Below are 19,695 nucleotides of genomic sequence, written 5' to 3' on the forward strand. Positions count from 1 at the left end.
TGCAAGTAACAAGCTTATTTCCCTGCTTGTTCTAAGCATGTCTGAAAGTTTTCCCTATCTTTTTCCTTTTCTCTATTTTTCCCATTCCTCCCACAATAAAAAGTGGGATATATAAAGTGATATATACTATCAACTGCTCTAAAAAAAGTGTCACCTTAAAGATCCACAGAAGGGTTGAGGTTGGAAGGCACCTTTGGAGATCATCTAGTCCAATTCCCCTGCTCAAGGCAGGGCCAGTTAGAGCAGGTTGCTCAGGATCGTGTCCAGTTCAGTTTTGAATATCTCCAAGGAGGGAAACTTGACAACCTCTCTGGGCAACCTCTTCCAATGTACAACCCCCGTCACAGTAAACACGTTCCTTCTTATTTTTAAATGGGCATTCCTGTATTTTAGTTGGTGCCCATTGTCTCTTGTCCTGTCACTGGATATCATTAAGAAGAGTCTGGCTCCATCTGCTTTACTCTCCCCATTGGGTATTTATACACATGGCTCATCCCGTCAGGTGCCATGGACTTGTGTAAGTCCAGTTTGTTTAAGTGTTCCCTAATCTGATGCCATTCACTGAAGATAAGTCTTCACCACCTCAGACTTTCTCTCACACCTCAGGGGCCTGGGATTCCTGAAGCCAGGTCTTAGCCACAAAGACTGAAGCTGAGAAAGCATTGAGGACCTCGGCCTTTTACATCTCCAAGTGGTCAGCGATACCAACCTTTACTGCTGTTAGCCACATCTTCCCATCTCAGCCTTTCCTCCTAGAATACTTCCTAGTGTGGAAGGGGCTGTCTTCCACTGCCCACTTAATTTTTGAAATTCAAATCCCTCCTTGAAACACAGCTTTAATCGTCAACTTTGCAATAGTTAAAAATGGAGAGAAAGCTGTTGTGCTATGACTAGGTGAAATGTGCACATTCTGTGTCAGCAGGTCCCCTGCCCCATGCAGCAGTGGGCCCACATGGTGAAGACTTTGCTTTTGGTGTACATGATCCAGCATAACTAATGTCAGAGAACAGTAAGTGCCCCAATGCATTGGTATTGTCAAAGCGTTGGGACAGTCAGCTTCCTTCATTATTGCTTGCTGGTACTTCCCAGACTGCAAGTTCTCTGGTGGGAGGATGCTTACATTACATCTGTTTACGCTGACTTCCATACAGAAGGGTCTCAATATACTAAACTACAATTCAGCAACCCAATCAATAATGTGATCATTTAGAGCTAATTTTATCAGTTACAGCACTTCCACCCATATACAAACATGTCAGGTCTGCTCTCTGAGACCGCTCTGGTACAAAAGAGTTTTTGCCAACCAAACGTAAATAATCCATTTTTACGGCAGTGATTATGCTGGGAAAGCCAGGCTCTGCCACAAGCACTAGTCAATATGTTCACTTTCTCCTCCGCTTTTTATTCCATGCATGACTATTTGACTATTCAAGCAATAAGGAGAGAAAAGGAGGTTAACAGATGTCCTTACAAATCTGTAGCAAGCTGGCACGACATGATACATCATTCCTATTTATCTGCAGTGTCTCAGGTATTATCTTGCTTGGTTACAACAGTGGTTATACCTACTGTTGTCCAGCCTGATAGATTTAAGACAGATTTAGTTTTCAATTTACACCTAGTACTTTGGTCAAGTTGTCCTCTTCCACAGTTAAGACAGTTAATCTCTGTGACAAAGCCACGGTAATCACTGGCTTAGCCTGTCTTTTTTCATTCCTTGCTTATGTTCACAGAAGTGAAGGATTTCGTCCAAACCGTCAAATTCATAGGATGTATTCAGACAGCCTAAATTCCCTGTGCTTATTGTCATTGTAGCCCTGACAGATGAGAATCTGCCAATTCTGTTCAATACTTTACGAGGAAATTAGGCTGGTGAAAATGATCCCAGAGTTTAAAATTAATACCTAAAGAAACCCCCCTGATATTACTGGAGGTTTTGGGACATGACTAGCAGGGGTGCAGAAGGAGTTCAGACTTTGATGGAGCTATAGATCAGGTCTCTGTCTACCCTGGACCATAATTTAAGGCTTTTCTTTAGAGCTCTTTAAAGCCTAACAAAGCGAGAGATGTTACAGGGAAATGAAAAACAAAACCAGTCATGTACCTTGAGGCTACAAAAATTCAGGATACAGGTCTATCCTAAGCAATACCACATGAAAACATTTTATCTATGTCACCAAAACAGCTAGGAGGTCCTAGTCCTGGATGAGAAATACACTGCTTGGTGTGTTTCTCACAAGGAACAAGAAGGCAGTACCAGCTCCAAAGGCAGGTATCATGTAGGTAACATGGATGATGGAGTTTATGAAAGTAACTTTAATGGTGGTGTTTTCCAATAAGTTAGGCTGAAACTGTACAATAATTTTTAAGAATGATTTCCCAGGGTTGTGATTTTATACTGACTGAATGGAGCGGGCAGGAAAGATCTTTAGTGACCTGACTCTGGGGTCTACCCATTCGAAACCCAGTAGGAAAGAAAAATCATGCTTTCATTGCATTTGAAATTAGAATTTCAAAATTGTTATGATTTCTGTGCTTTGATAATATAATAGTATGATTTAACCAATAAAAATTCACATTAAGCATTTAGCCATTATGGAAACTTGGTAACACCTTTGGTTTTTTCCCCAAAGTGCTTTGCTAATAGGTCTAAAGTGGCAGTGAACAAGAAAACAATGTTGAAAAAGTAGGATGTAAGTGGGATTTACATTCAAATAGTGCATAATATCCTTAGCCTTAAACCCCTTCCAGCAGCCAAAAGGACATTCAGAATTAAGAGCAACACAGCAGCCTTTCTAGCCTTTTCACTGTGATGCTACCAAGCCCCACAATCTTTTCTGACCATCCACCAGAAACCCGAACCAATCTTCTTACCTTGGCGTTGAATTTGGCAACAAAATCAAAATGTTTCTTTAGGTCAGTAGCCAAAATTGCCTCAATGACGAGGAAGCGGAAATGCTTAAACTCCACGTGGTCGAGGTTGACCAGGAAGTTGTACTCTGGTCTCGACATGAAAAGGTTCCAGGCAGCTGCGGCATGGTGGTTCTCCAGGACGGAGCGGTCGTTGTACAGCACCGCCTGTGAAAGCAATTCAGGCAGCTGAAAGCTGAGAAACCTCTTAGCAAAAGAAACACTGCAATGCAGAGATGAGAATGATGTGGGGATGATGCATGAGGGAGGTTCAGGTTTGGTTGATTTGTTTGATTTTTTTTTTTTTTTTAAAGAATTTCGAGGTTTGAAGATGTGATTTTGGCAGGACTAATAGGAGACACCTGAGTTGTTGTGATGGTTAAGATTTGTTGGAAGGTTGACTTGAAAATTCTGGGTCTTTCACGCTCAAGGGTCTTTCAGTCCTGACTGAACCCATCATATGACAATACATTATTCTGTTTCAGGCCACAAATTAATGACTAATATCATATAGGTGTGTGCTTCTGCTTCCCTGTTTCTCAGAACTAACCTCACTTAACAGGGATTATTGTCTTTGGTGTTAGGTCCTGGCAATTCTGTCCTTATTGGATTGATTCCAAACACAGAAACAAGTGAAATCCCAGTTTGCAACCTTACAACACACACTCAGCCTGACAGATTTCTAATGCTAAAATCCAAAATTGGTTAAACCTTTACCAAAACAAGATGCGTAACTCTCATAGTGATGGCAATTCCATTCAGAAACTTAAGAGAGATCTATTAGGGGACATCAACTGTCCAGGAAATTTTTTCAATTCAGCAGCATCCAGTCTTTTCACAATTTGGTTTGTGGAAAGAAAAGCTTTTGGAAATATGCTTCTGTGTAAAATAGATACAATTTTTGTAACTTTTTACACAAATATATACACACATGTTCCAGTGGCTCTTCATCTCTATTCTATTTTTTTGTCACCTAGACATGAAAAAATTCAATCCTATCCTGAAGTATAGAATCTATTCTTTACCCCAGAGAATGGGTTGCTGAAGCAACTCAGCTTTACAGCCCATCTTGCTTAACTGCACAGTAAGCATTTGAGATAGATGCATTCTGCTGCCCAAGCCCAACCCCCGAGGGCAGATTTTTAATACAGCAGCACTTTGTCATTACTGGAAGTTGGTACTGCTTGTCATGAAAAAGAAGAAAAAAACCTAGATGCCAAATACAAGTTCTGCAAATTTCAGGTGATATCAGATAAAAACCAAACCAAAACAAAAAACCCCAAGCAACAAACCAAACCCCCCCAAAATAACAAAGATAATTTTAATTTTTTTCCCATTAATATATTTTCAAACTAGGGACAATACATTAAGGCTAATCATCTAACGTCCCTTGCTGATTTTTACAACCACAATGCTATAGCACTCATTTCTTAAAAATAGATTTAAGGATAGCATACATCTTCTACCAATCTATTTACCTGGCCAGAGTATCAAAGTTCTCGATCACAGAAAGATGTTGCAAGGATGAGTAGTATTACTATCAGTTTATAGACAGAAACTGATACAGAGCAAGTTCAGGGGACTTGCTCTTGGTGAGAGAGGAAGTCTGGATCCAAGTTGGGGAGAAAATCTAGAATTTCTGCATCCCTACCCGACTTCTCACCATTCAGTTATCTTTTTTTCTTTCCTTGTCCATAGAAATATTTTTCAGCACAGTATGCTGAAGCCAGGCAGGGCAGCTACGTAAAGTAAGGAAAGATGATCTCATAATTAAGCCAATAAACAGTGATTCACAATTGCTGAATTCAACTCCCGGCATTGGCAGCAACTTCTGGGATTATTTTCCATACACCCCCCCACCTCAATAGATGCATAGTGTAAAAATACATTTGCAAAAGACTGCAGCTGCTCATGTTCTATAGGAACAACAGAAAATATGTTACGATCATGCACAAATTAACTTGCGTGGTGCACTGTCAACTATACAGGTGTTTATTTTATTTTAATCTTTCTATACCTTACTGGGTAGCATAATTCCTCCCTTATTTCACAGTTATAGACTCTCTATCAGTCAGCAGAGCATTAGGTTCTCTTTCACTGAGACATTTTATCAGTACCTTTCTTACCAGCTCTACTGAGGGTGGTGAGGGTGTGCAAGAAGACTCTTACCGGTAACCCCCAAGTGAACCAATTATTTCTGTCACTTTGATAAGCTGTTTGAAAATGTTTGGTAGACTTGTGTTTAATGGAAGCCACAGGCACCAGTGGCAAGGAGAAGCTGTTACTAAAGACTTTCCAAACTTAACAGCAACACTACCTGAGATTTATTTACCTGGGGAGCACTTGTTGCTACCAAAAAGGCATTGGTCCTTCCTGGATGATCATAATCATGCATGGCTGCAGCTACATAAAGAGCCATCAATTCGAGGGCAGGGATGTTGCCAGCTAGGCATCCGTAGCTGTCATCTGTAGGTGTGTATGTCTTCGAAAACACATAACCCATATGGCCGTGAGTGATTCCACTGTCAGAATCTGAGCAGAAATAAATAAATACATTTTTAAGAAAACAGATCCATACCACTTTTTCAGTGACTTACTGAAACAGATAGAAGTAACAAAGCAGGAAAAGGAGGAGTAAATTTACAATACATAAAAGACGAGTAAACACATCCTGACCTCAGTGCTCTCTCATACTGTGCACATGATCCAGTTCAATAAGGCACACAATTGGAAAGGAACAAATTATGATCCCACCTGTGGATCTTCCAGCCGTCCAGCAGAGCCTGTTCTCAAACTATGTAAGTTACTAGCAATAAGCCATGGATTTACAGCAATGCTGGAGCTTTGTGGGTAACGCGATCTTCCCACTCCTTCCTCTAATTGCTTCACCACATAGATTAGTCTATGAGACACTAACAGTCCTTAAAGCAATGGACTAGCATTTATGAATTCAATTACAGTACATGTTTTCCAATCCAAAGGCCTAGGGTTTGAATCTTTGCTGACAATCCTCTTAACAGCCTCTTTTTGAAGCAGCTTGAACATGCCTGTCAGGGGCAGACACTGAGTGAGATGCTTTGCTAATTTAATCTGCTTGAATGGATCTTACATGCAGCTGAACAATGTCTTTCAAATAACAAACACCCAAAATCCCCAAAACTCAACCCCTTTCGTTCCACCTATTTCACCCCACCTACAAAGCCTCCAACAACACTTGCTAGTAATATTTCCCAGGAATAAAAATGTTTCCTGCCCCACCAAAACATCCTGAAGGGTTTCACAAATGATATGTATATGCTACACAAACACCACCAAAAAAAGCAGAAGTGGAAGTGGTTTCTGCAGAACAAACCCCTACTTTTCCAATAACTCCCTCAGAACTCCCACAAAATATAGACAGGTCCTGTAGTTGCTACAGCTGAACCTGGAGAAGTTAATATAAAGATGCAATAAGAACAGCTTCCTGTAAGGAGCAATCATAAAACAGCAGACAAGTGGTCTTGCAAACCAGTTGCAAAAATGGTAACAAGTCTCTTTCTTTGGAGACAGTGAGGGAAGGCAAAGGAACACTTCATGACAGCCAAACAGCAGCAAGTGCATGGCACTACCTGCGTGTTCCAGTGGTTTTGTAATAGCAAAACAACACAGGGTTTGAGGATTTAAAAGTCTACACTGCTTCTGGAGCAGCACTGAAAAGCACTATTACAGATTTCCTAGGAAAAAAACTGTTGTAAAAATAAAATTGTAACAAATGTCTGCTGTTATGGGTGACCATAAAGACTTGCATTCACACGTCGTTAAATGTAAAGTATTAGGTTTTAGGGGACCAATTCCATCCTCTTCAAAGGTACACAAACATACCATAACACCTTCAACATCCAACACACTACTGAACTTCAAAGTCTACATAATAACAAGTGCTGCAATCCTCACGCAATAATAAGTACACACAATCCTCAACTGTTGGCTTTCTTACAGCAAATTTAATGACAAAAACTTTAAAAATACAACATATATACTTTCACACTTAAATATACCTGAATCGCTTGCTGACCCATGATCATTAATCACAGTTGGGAGTCCTGGGACGGGCTGAGTAGTAAGGTACCACACGGCATGTAGAACATCAGTTGCATGGATGCGGTTGTGATCTGCGATACAAAGCAAGTGACCCTGCTGTTACACACGAAGGGTATTTCCGACAGAGGGAAATCAGCACCATCTAGTGGCTATCGCGTAGCAGTCAGTTGAGTGGAGACAAACATCACAAGCAGGAAAAACAGCTGTATTGTGTAAACGCTCAGTTTTTTCTTTTACTAAAGTTGAAGCATGTTCAACGGTATGTCTCACACCAGTAAAGAAAAAGAAAACAGTGGAGTATCTGCAATGTAGGAAACTTTGCAAAGAAAGTGTTAAACAAGGAGCCTGACCTGTGCTACCAGCTCCAATCCTTTACTCCAGTGGTTGCCTTTAGCTAGTTAAGCGCCAGCAGGTAAATATGCACTGTTAACCTCCGATTCAAATGAAATCAGTGGGAAAATCTCATCCACTTCAGTAGCCAGATTTCACCTAGCTTCTAAATACAAGGCAATTAACACTTACCTGACTCTACCTGAGCAAATTTAAGTGCTGTGCTAGCTGCTACCCTGCAAAAAAATCAAACTCAGGATACATATTCACTGCACAGTTAAACCAGGTTCTTTCTGCAATTTTCTGGCCAGAGATAAGAGTTCAGGCCCTGGATCCTGTAATCTGGTTTACTACAAGCTCTCTTTGCAGAAATGAGAGATAAAAGTCACCTCAAGGCTCATATAGCCAAATCCTTCAAGGCCAGATAAACTATCCCACAATCAACACCACTGGCTGAAAAAGAATCACACGCTATTTCAGCAAAAAGCATCATCTAAACATAGGCTTGGAAAAAGCAACCATGATTCTGAAAGAGGGGTAATGCTTTGCTGCACCAGGACCAAAGCATAAATCTGGAGTTAAACCACTGAGGGACAAGCATTTCAGCTTGTGATTCAGGCTAGTTTTGGGCAGAGCACAGGCATCTTCTACAGTGACTAGGTAAACACAAAGAAATCTGCTAATCTAAATGATAACCTGTGGCTACATTCCTCCTGCTGCACTTCTGGAAAGATGCATTTTGGAGGACAAGGCACAAAAATGTGGGACTCCACTGCTGGGTCACCCCAAACTGTAAAACTCACAGTAACTGGCTACATCTTTAGGTAATCAGTCATCTTATTTAGAGACACCTTGGTAATGCCTATCAGTCATGACTCTCATTGGCAAACCAATGCTGGAACAGGCTTGATTGGAACAGGTGAAGAACTAGGTTATATTAAGACGACAATGGTCAAGAATCAGGGTAACACTGGGGATGATACGTACCTTTCATTAGGAAAATTTACCAACACACAAGTCCAGAAGGCTCTCTAAGAAGTAATAAGCAAAGCTGACTTTACTTACTGGATTCATTAGGGGTAAAAATCCTTTGTACTGTGACAGAGTAGAAGGGATTGGCAGCAAGAGATGTAAGCAACCTGGTTTTATACCTGCTGTATCCCAAACATAGGTAGCGTGCGGCTGGCAGAGGGTTTCTCAGCACTGAAGCTGAACTTCACCCTAAGACTGCTCCTTCTATGGGAGAAGAGGACCTGGGATGGAGAAAGCACCCTGGAGAGCCATATTTGCCCTCTTGCCACTGCTAGGGGATGGATAATGCCTGATCCTGCTTGGAACAGCCACCTGCCCCCTCCAGAGCAGCACTGCTGAGCTGGCATTTCTAACCCCTGCCACCAGTGGGGCAGCAGCTGCCAGTCTGCATTTCCTGGCTCTGGCAGAGGAGGGCTCACCATCATGATGATGTTATACTCCAGTGCTCGAGGCAACTGCCTGTTATGTCTATGCCTAAAATCAGCAGCATCCTGCCTGCCGAGGGCAGATGGGTGTAACACAGAAAGGTTTATTATATTCATAATTCGCAATCACTTTGCTTACTCACTAAACGTGAGCATGATGTCATACCACTTGGCCCTTTTATTTACCCCTTGCTTTCCTCTCTTGCTCTCCTTTGTCTTCCCTGTGACCTTCCCTTTAAACGCTTGTTAGTGACTGCTAGCTGAAATTTTTAACGGCAAAACAGTAAGCAGCATAGGAATGGCTATTTTTGGTAAGAAGAAAGTAAAATAAGGACGGACTCTTCCCTCCCCTGCCTCCCTCGAACCACTAAGAACGTCTCTCCTGAGACACTAACCTCCTCACGCAAAACCTGGAGGGTGGCCCTGCGTAGGGGTCTAATGCTTTTTTCAGGAGTAAGGGCTGGATTAGCCTCTTGTGAAACTTGTACTGCTTTAATTCCACTGGGATAGTCATTAGTTATGTGTGATTAAGCCATTTTTCAGTTCAGCAACCAGAAGAAAAAAGTGGTTAAGTCCAAACAAGTTGTTTTGGTTTTTACCCCTTCAACAGAAATTAAAAACTGGAAGGTAAATTAATTTTGTCTTAGACAAAATATTCTGCACACTTAAGAAAAACCAAGGAAATGAAGGGCTAGATTTACAAAAATTCCTGAGACTCTATGAATAGCTAAATGTTTTAAACAAAGAGGAATGGCTCTGGTAGGACGGACAGACTCTGGGACATCCACCTATAACTGCCTCAGGCTACAATCTGCTGCTTCAAATACCTGAGCAGGTTCAAACACAAGGAAAGATTTGAAATTTGGTCTCTCACTTTCCTTGAAGAGGGTCCAAACCACCCGTCTGGGAGGCATTTTGAGGTAGCTTTCCTTCATTCCCTCCCACCGTAGCTGTTCCAATTGGTATTTAATATTTTGAGAGAGACTATATGACTTATAAAACCAATGTTTCAGACATTTCACTGGGAGGTGGAAGGAAACAGGGTGTCCTATATTCCTCAACACTGGGGTTATCTGCCAGGTGAAGAGGTTAATAACTCCCTTTCACCTCCTCAAAAAAAAAAGCGTCTTTCGCAGTTGAAGCGGTTTGGTAAATTTTATTTGAATTAGTAAACGCTACGGGGATGACTGAAAGCAGGTTTTTCAGTGAATAAGTGATTCAGACTGAAAAATATCAGCCGAGCTGTAGTTGCAGAAAAACAAGATGCACTCATCTGCTTGGCATATTTTTTTTCTGCTTTGCAAAGCTCATCTCCTTGGGTAGCACAGCACTGCTACTGTGTAAAAATCCAAATTGCTTATGGGGCAAAAATGTTTCAATTACCTCCAGTTGGGGCACGGGGGTACACTTGCATCATCAAGAAACAGTTCTTTGTACTTATAGTAGCTTTATATGGTTTCAGGCTTGCACAAAATTTGCCATGAATTATTATGAAACCACACGAAACATCAAGTGCAGTAAAAAAAGACGAGAGGCTGTGGTTCAGCACCAGCCCCTGACCAGAGTGCCATCCATTTGGTCACTATGTGGCAGAAGAAAAAAAGTCGCTGTTATAATGAGAGAAGAAAGGCTTCAGTAACAAAGTGTATGGCAAATGCCCAGAACTTTACAGAAGCATCGTTATCTGCTGGGAATTTTTACTTACAAGGTATCTCTCGGTATCCACATTCCAAGGCATGAAAGTAATTCATAAATTCCCTCACTGGTATTTTAAAGGTTTCAAACAGCCCCATGTCTTCAAAAAGCCTGTATGATACCTGAAAATACAAAACAACCATGCTGCTAAATAGGCCAGAAAAAACTCTAAAATTAGATACAAAAGTAATTCTGTCAAATTACCCCATGAAAACCTGCTTTCCTGGTAGTATCTGCTCAAGTACATCTGATCCAGCTATACCTGCAGCTATTTGCATTTCCACAGGGATGTGGCTACATAGCCAAACAGACAAGCTATTAGTACCAAATAGTCCTCATTCCTTCATTACACCCACCCAGATGTTCTTCTCTTCCGTGGGGCATATGGATCCCCCAAATTTTGCAAGCACCTCAGAAACATACACACATAAAGGAAAATATCCAGAGGTCCTTAGTGTCTTGGGAAAAATTTCCCCACAAACTTTTCCAAGCAGCATTTATGTGTCAAATCAATTCTCAGAAAAAGGGGGAACAAGTGAAGGAACGACAAAGGGAGAGAACCTTTCTTCCCATTTTGGAAGTGAAACGGCAAAAATGACTTCTCCAACAGGATTTCAGAGGCAGCAAGTGCCTTAGGAAGCAGAGCTGCCCTCAGTGTTCCTGCATGGAAAGATCCTGTAGACGTCCAGGAGAGGATAGATTGGAAGGGAGAATGTGACGGATGAGTGAGGGGGCGTTCAGGAGAGATGAGTGCTCAGAAATGTAGACAGCAGCTGCTGCAAAATGGACGCTTTTGAAAACAAGTTTGAACTTGACATACAGAACAATGGGACATAGTAAAATTACTGCCTGACCTTTTCATTTCTTTCACAAATTGGACCCTGAAGCCTTTTACCTTCTTTATTTATTTACTGCTGTTAGCTAAATTCTGTCCTTTTGATGCCATCTGTCTGGTAATGATCTGCCTAGAGCTAAGCCATTTAAAGCACATTTGGAATGATGAGCACTATACAGATAAGAAATGGTTACAAATTATGCTTCATGTTTCACACTTGAATGTAAATCAAACACCTATCCACAGCCATTTCTTTCTGCATATTGCGTATATAGATTGGGACCTGTGAGTTGCATTTGAAGTTTAATGAACAGAAACAGAATTAATGATCTTCCCATACTCTCCCCCCCACCGCCTCCCCTCCTAGTCATTCCTTACCAGGAAAAATCTGCATGTGAACTAACTCTGGCACAGCATCACAACAGGCAGTGCTGATGCCGAGGCAGGTTGAGTGTGCATCTGACACCATCCATGATGCCCCTCTAGTGACACATGTCTGACCGTTAGGGTTCTGCTGGTGGCTCCAGCTCTTCCTTCTGTTCCTACCATAATTATTAAGTGCCACTAGCAATGCAGTCAGAAAAAAAAAAACCACTGCTGGTGATCGTAATTTCTCTTTGTGGCCATGGCTGTTGGCCATAAAGTGAAAAGCTCTTTATAGCAAAGGAGTGAAGGAACAACTGAATTACAGTGCTCTGGAAGACATGAGGTTAGAATGTCTGGTAGGGCCTGTAAAAGGCAAAACTTTACCCTCTGAAAACCCCATCGGATCCACCTATATTGAGGCAAAGTGAAGAGACTGATTTTGAGCATAATTTAGATTAGACACTGCACAGAATTCTGTTTATCTATCTGGAATAATGGCTGAGATAAAGCGGCTGGGATCCAAACTTTCAGCTAGAGAGAGATAATATAGATTTACACTCTAGTCTTAGACCGTGAGCTTCATATTTCCAGCAAAATATCCTTGTATAAAAAGAGGAAGCATAAAGAAATATTATTCTGAAGGAACAAACCTTACTGGTCTCTACTACCAATGCTGGATGGGTATGTTAAAGCATGTCATAAAAGCATGTTTTATCCCCACCTTGGATTTTGGGGAGCAGGAAATTCAACAGCAGCTGAAAAGAAGCAAAGCTGACTGTGAATATGAATGATAGCTCTTCCCCATGATTTGGAGTAAAATGGTATTATTCTCTGCGCTCATTAGAAAGCATAAACAGCTAAGCAAGTAGTTTAGACATTTTTGTAATGTTTTCTTTCTCTCTTTCTTAGCAAATGGGGAGAAGAAAAGGGTAAAGGCAAGTCAGAAAGACAGAAAAAAGGCATTGATGTCTTCCAGAAAGTCAACTAACTGAATTCTTTCATTAAAAAAAAACCAAACAAACCAGCTGTGCAGTTTTGCTTATTCATTCCTCTGGATTAACCCTTTCTAAACACTTCTGTCTCTTAAAAATCCTTCCTTCCCAAACTGCACGCTGCTTCATCAGCTCTGTGGGAATTACCAAACCATGGGCTGAGCATGGCGCCTTTGCAGCTGCAGTGTGGTCCCCACTGCCAGGGACAAGCCCAGGGAAACTCTGACGGCTGCCAGGCGCTTGGCAGTGGGTGCTCCACACTGCCTCTTCCCTCCTGCCTTCATTTTCTGCTTGTCTCTGCAATGATTGCTAACACTTGAATGAATCATTCATAACTCAGACACTTCTGGCAGTCCTGCCTGAAGAAGGACAAGTGCTTCTCCCGAATGATTCCTAATGGAAGCTTTTTTGGAAATGGGCATTGTTATCCACCTGTAGCTCCTCTCCTGGGTGTCGCAGGCACACATAGATGGCTCTCGTTAGAGGACATGCACAAAATTTAGGTTAGCAGTTCCCCACTCATTGTTTGCAGGCAAAACTCTTGCACTCCTCTTTTTTTTTTTTTTTGGTCCCTTTCATTTTCTTTCTGCAAATGTGTTTCTTTTAAGTTGCTGGCACCCAGTCTCTGGCTTTGACAAACATGATTCCTCACAAGGGCTGCCATGACAATCCTGGGAATACTCCATCCCCCAGGGATTGATTTCCCCTCACTCCTTTGTATAATGGCTGCAGCTTCTCTCTGCAGAAGTCATGCATGATAACGAGATGACCAAACATCCCTCTTGGCACTACCGGTGGACCGACTCACGTGCACTGCAGCAATGCCACCCCACCTTGATGCTGCTCATGTACTGAGACCATAGGAGCGTCGCCAGCATTTCTCATCTCTATAGGCCCAGTAATAAAAGCTAGAGAGAGACCTTGACTTCAGCTTACTTACTTTTTCACTTTATTTGCTTTCCAAAGAAAATGAGTTTCTTTTCCACAGGTTTTAGTATTATAGGAGCTATAAGAAGAGTGTTAAGTGTGACCAAAGACATTATATAACTGTATGTCCTGTTGTGAAGGATCAACTCAGCTGGAGAGCTTTGCTGTTCCTTTCTGAAATGAGACCAGTATGTAAATTCCTCTCTAACCCCTATCATGCATATTTGTTAGTGCCACATTTAGAGTGCTTTCCACTGTACTTTGCACAGATGCTTTTATGGCTGCTGACTGGTTTGGGTTTTTTTTATATGTCTAAATCAATTTAACATTCCAAAAAGAAGAAACAGATATCTCAAGCAGCTTTAAAGATGCTAAGCCAGCATTTGCTTTCTAAACCGAATGCTTCCCTAGAGGCATGTGTCAACCCTGCTTTGTTCCATCTCATAAATTTAACCTAGCAAGGCAAACATAGTTAGTTCAGCTTGTTAATTTACTTCTTTTTAATGGATGAGTCCATTTAATGGCAAAATACAGAGAATAAATCGTTAGAGCTTTTGTTTTCCTTTGTTTATAATATCCCAGGATTTAAAAATTGTACAAGAAAAAGACAATACTTTTAGCTGGAGAAAGATTTATTTTAGTTCTCTTATTTCTGAAAATAATTTTGTTAGGAACATATGAGTAGGTGGGGGAAAGAACTAAAGGAGCTATATTTTATGAACAAGGTTGAACTTGCTACATTCTGTTCTTAGGGAGTGGGAGTTATTATAAACAGCTGTTACAGAAAATGTTGAAGTTTGATCACAAATACTATTTATTAAAGCTTCACTATTTTATTTCATAGACCTCATTTTGTGGCACTGCAAAACTGATAATGTGCTCAGAACCTGTGCAAAAAGCAGATGTTAGGAAACAGAGTGTGGAGTTTTGGTGCAAATTGAAGGAGGCACAGGGGAATTGTCCTGAGAGGTACAGAACTCCATGCAGCTTGGTAAAGTGCTTAAAACCTATAGAGGCACCCATGTAAAACCAAAACAAATTTTGGCTCATCCAAACTGTTGGTTATGCCATTAAAAAAAAGTTCTGTTTTTCCTTATGTTTCTCATTCTATAACATGCTCTGTTGTTAGAAAACACCATGACCAATATGATCTAGAAGAGCATTTTAATCACATGCTTGCTGTCTAGTGCAAAAGTGTCTCAACGATCATCACTGAATTTATATCAATATTTATATAAATTTATATTCAGCGATAGCTTGCCTATTTCTCTAAAATTATCCTAGAGAGCTGGCATGCTGGTTAAACATAAGATGTTCTTGCCAAGCTACAAAATGATAAAAGGCAGACCACAGAATAAATCTGAATTCATGCTGTGGTTTTCCTGGTTGACCACTGGCTAATTGAATGTAGCTGAATAATAGTTAACCACCAAGGGACCAAGATTTGATACAGCATTCTCTGGAGCTTGTTGCACTGAGATCTGCCCGACACACTTACCTCCGTGTTTGTGGAGGGGTGTTAATTGTCCCACATTACATCAATTAACATAATCTCTTGTTTCCAGCACTCATTGCTACACAAAACCTTGTAAAGTGATACTAGATCAGAATCCCTTGGGGTTTATTCCCTTCCATCCCTGAATATAATTACTTGCCTTTCCTGTTTAATAAACCTCAATACTTCTGTAAGAAAAAACAGCTAATTTGTCAGCATGCCAGGAAAAGGGGTATAACAGAGCAGAAAGTTCAGCCAAGAAAGGGATTATGGAAGTGACATTAATTGTTCTGGGTAGAGATGGGCTGTGTCACTACCTGCATTCAGTTCAAAGGAGAGAATGAAAAACTGATAGTTGAAAGAAAGACTAGTAAGCTCTCACATCCTGATTCATAGTAAATTAGTCTTCCCTACGTAAAATGATATGAATTTACTATCAAAGTGCTGACTCTTTAAAGGTGAGGGAATATAGCAAGGACTATTTCCCACCCCCCACTTCCTGAGACCTTGCTTTCTAACACAGCCTGAATGAAATCTCCAGTATAAAAAAGGACCAAAGTTCTTTATTTCCTGCATCAACTGAATATATTTACTGGTTAGCCTTCCCATACTGAACCAACCCTATGAGAAACTCTTTCACAAAGAACTCGGTCAGGGGTGGCAGCACCTCCTGCAGACAGAAGAGAATGTTTAGAAAGGTTTATGTAAACTCATTTGCAGAGAGTGGCAGGTAAAATAGGTGTGTGGCTTTTTCTTTCACATTTTTAAATCTAAAAATATAGAAATTTAAAAAGTAAGGAATGTAATGAGATGGAGTTCATATTGTCAGTTTTGAATTAGGTGGCAAGGATCATAATTCACTGGATGACCAGCTTGTAAGGACAATGGGTCCTAACATTATATTGCCTGAATCTGTCAATAATTCAGCCAGTCATTGCAGGCAAGATACCCTTCTCACCTGACTGAGAATCCGACCACATTTCTTTCCGATTTTTTCCACCAAATCAAAGACTGGGAAGTTCCAACTATTTAGCTGTTCCATCAGCGGATCCAAGTTGTCCATAATCAGAGGCTCAGGAGCAAGTATAGGCTTGTCCTATGCCAGAAATCAGAATAAAGACAAATTTTAGCTCTGTGAAGCATCTCATGCAAAAATTTATGCTCATAAAAACTAAGGTCACGTTAGCATCATCTGTAAGCCAATGGTACTTGACTCAGCTCAGCAGAGATGTCCCCATTTCTACCAGCCCTGCAGCTAGTCACTCTCCTTTATAATTTGTTTCACTTGAATGAATAGGAAATTCTGTATATGAAATGTCAGTCTCTGAGCTTATCCATGAGAGACGTTCATTCGTTCATTCATGGGAACCATTCATTCATTTCCAAGGGAGTCTGTCTTCTTCATTGTAAAATTTGCTGCAGTAGAGAGGGAAAAGCATTCAGTTTCTGCTTCTGCATCAGGACCCATTTGATATAATCTAACATGGCTAATGGAGCTCGGTCCAAGTGAAGACTTGTACATCTAAAATGGAAACCTACTTGTTTTTCAAGGTCTGCAAATAACTGATGGGGTGTGCCCCTCCTTTCACATTTCTCCCTGTATACTTCCTTGAATTTTATTATTACTAAAAACTGTACGTCAGTAAATGCCAAAATATCCCAAGAAAAATGCCTTCTCTCAGCATGTCAAACTCCAGTTCAACAGATTACAATACATTTTTCAAGAGCTCATGCCAATTTAAATTTGTTAATTCAGTTGTACAACAGGCTGTGAAAAGTTTAACTAAATTCCCTCTACGTGTCAATCACGTTTACAGCTGAATACCGTAGTCATGAGAAGAGCAGCATTTGCTCACCATCCCGCAATGTTCTTATGTTCAAGACATACACCAACAAAACTATCATGCAGCACCCTCAGACAAGTGTTAATTTATTTTAAAATAAGGGCCACTGTATTTATTACCCAACATTGCAAGGCCATTGAGAAAGTGAAGTGGCTGAAAAGGAAGACTATGTATCATGCTGGTAGTATGAGAAGACAATTTCTCTTCCTTCGAATTTTTTCCCTTTAAAGGCAGTGCTAACACAGAAGCCAAACATTTCAGAAATGCCTAATGCCAGATCCATAAACTTATATTTGTTCATCAAAACAGATAGTTAGTTTTTCACAAGTGGCCAGTGCTTAGAAGCTGTCACGCATTTCAATGGTTCCTTTCAGTTTTTGAAAGTCAATCCTCCTACTGCAAGGTAGGAGCCTGCTGCAATTGTTGCTTAAAACCATGGTTAGACTCTTTAGACAGCCCTAGGTTGTTTTGGTTTTTGGTGTGTGTGTTTGTGTTGGTTTTTTTGGTTGGCTTGGTTTTTTGTTGGTTCCCCCTCCTCAGTGTCAGTATATACTCAGTGTATTGTGTGAGTGGAACTTAAACAAGCTACCTCAGGTGCTATTAAGGGGTGCAGAATGATGGTCTCAGGCGTGTACGTCCTACAGACGGATCCCTTCCGCGTCTGCTCTTTGGAGCAGTCTGCCTCATCGTCATTTTGTACGATATCGCTGCTGTCACTGTTGTTGGTCTCATAGTCAGAAGTGGCTTGCGCAGGATCATCTACAACAAATCACAAAGCTTGTCATGTGAACAGCAAGCATTGCATCAAAGTCATCCTGTGACCTTCTGAATAATAGCAACAGGATCTCTGACTCATAATACATATGTGCTGCTTGGCTGGGTCCAAAGTCGGACAATCTGTCCAAAGACATTAAAGCATATACCCTGCAGAGTGTAAAAAACAGGATCAGGGATTGAAGAGTGAGAAAAATTCTGAGGACTGTTATTTGAGCTGACTAGGTTAGATGAGGGAAACCACATTTCCTTTATATTTGAACTAATGAATTCTTCATTAGCATTTTCCACATGTTGTACATACAAAAAGGAAAGGAGCCTCAAAGACAATTTGTACGGTCTCACCTACGTATGTTCTCCTTTTATGACAGACCATGAATGATTACTGAATTTTACGGGATGAGGAGTTTTTGATGGACAAAGTATTACCTGTTCTGTTCAGGGTGTGTGTGGTACCATCATTTCTATCTAATGTCCCATCACCAGCTTCTATTTGGTTATAGGGTCTGCCACAGCTGAAATACATTGAGAGACATGCACAATATAAAGAACCATGCACATTAGATACAGTCTTATGTAAAATGATTCCCTGCTGACAGTGTAAGATTATGTCACACAGTGCAAGCTATAGTACAGGGTGCATTCTCCAGACAAAATTACAAAAGCGAGCTGAAGTTTTATTGGAAGTCAGGAATATAAAAAGACAAGAATACAAAAAGACCTTGGATTAATTGGCCACCACCATTAAATGTGTTGCCATCAGTAAACCTAAACCATGTGATTATTTTTTTAATTGAATTTTTTATTCTCTAAGATTATCAGTACAAAAAAAAAATCCCTGGTTTTGTACTACTGCTGCCCTATAAACATGAATTAAAATAATGAAAACGTGCTAAAGTGCCATACAATCTTACACTATTCAATTTAAACACAATCATGATGTGGCTTTACTCTCCTTTTCTTGCTTAAAACTTGAATAAGCTCCTCTTAAGGAGGAAAAAGGTACTTTGGCATTACTTCAGTGACAATACACCAAGCACATCAGAACCAAGGCAGCATTTTGGCAGAACATGAGGTGAGTGACCTGGCATCCAGACATTTAGCAATGAAACAAGAAGACAGACCTTGCTTCATCATTCCCAGAACAGGAAGACATGGGAGGGATCACAATATCACGGCCTTTCCAAATGACTGGCTCTTCCCTTCCATTAAAATGCTTTATTTCTTGGGTGTGATTCCCTTTAAGCCCTAAATGTGAATTCAATACCAGCTGGAACATTTCAAATTACAATGTAATTGCATTTTGACTGGGTCATCCAAAACATATTCCGGAGCTTGGTACGCCCTGCAAACATAATGAATTCCTGAAAGAATTTTAAATAAAAATACAAATCTGTATACAATGATACTTGTAGTGCATAGCCAGGCAAATAAATCTTGCATCACTCGGGTTTATGAACAAGATGAAAAAAATGTATTAATTTCTCTCTCCCACATTCCTTGTGGTTTCCATAAGGTCAACACTAACAAGCCAAAACGTAAAAGAGAAAGAGAGCCTTTGATTGGTTGTAATGCTACAGGGCTTTTGCATCATTATGAGTGTACCTCTTTATTTCCAGATGATATGCAAAAACTCACCCTGATTTAATACGTATGGTCCACATAAAACACTATATTAAAAAAAAAATACTGAGCTACCTAGTAGAACACTTGAAATCTGTTCTATGTCAGAATTAAATGTGCCCATGCAACTTTAACTCAACACCCTTCATGCACAGGCATTATAATATACTTCTTAATCACAGGATTGTTTAACATTTTTTCCACAGGATACCTGCCTCATCGACTGCAGAATTAAAAATGATTACTTACATATTATTTCAATGCAGTTTTCAAACTCTACTGTACTACCATCTTGATGCCACTGCCTGGGTGGGTCTGACTGAAAGCACTGAACCCATCAAGAGTTCATTTTCTCTCTTGTTGTAGT

At 40.5% G+C, this 19,695-nt stretch overlaps 1 protein-coding gene across 2 annotated transcripts in view; it reads right to left on the reverse strand.

The window, feature by feature from the left end:
• The window catches only part of PDE3A (phosphodiesterase 3A), a 265,092-nt gene that overhangs the window by 18,077 nt on the left and 227,320 nt on the right, over nucleotides 1-19,695 (reverse strand). For both annotated transcript variants that reach the window (XM_075114585.1, XM_075114593.1), the window contains exons 7-13: nucleotides 18,135-18,220; nucleotides 17,521-17,690; nucleotides 16,046-16,183; nucleotides 10,483-10,594; nucleotides 6,948-7,061; nucleotides 5,243-5,442; nucleotides 2,875-3,078 (exon numbers count right to left, since the gene is read on the reverse strand). In XM_075114585.1, coding sequence (XP_074970686.1) covers nucleotides 2,875-3,078; nucleotides 5,243-5,442; nucleotides 6,948-7,061; nucleotides 10,483-10,594; nucleotides 16,046-16,183; nucleotides 17,521-17,690; nucleotides 18,135-18,220 — 1,024 coding nt within the window. The remainder of the gene's footprint in view (nucleotides 1-2,874; nucleotides 3,079-5,242; nucleotides 5,443-6,947; nucleotides 7,062-10,482; nucleotides 10,595-16,045; nucleotides 16,184-17,520; nucleotides 17,691-18,134; nucleotides 18,221-19,695) is intronic.

This window comes from Phalacrocorax aristotelis, chromosome 1 (assembly GCF_949628215.1).
Source record: "Phalacrocorax aristotelis chromosome 1, bGulAri2.1, whole genome shotgun sequence".
In the NCBI taxonomy this organism is placed as follows: domain Eukaryota; kingdom Metazoa; phylum Chordata; class Aves; order Suliformes; family Phalacrocoracidae; genus Phalacrocorax; species Phalacrocorax aristotelis.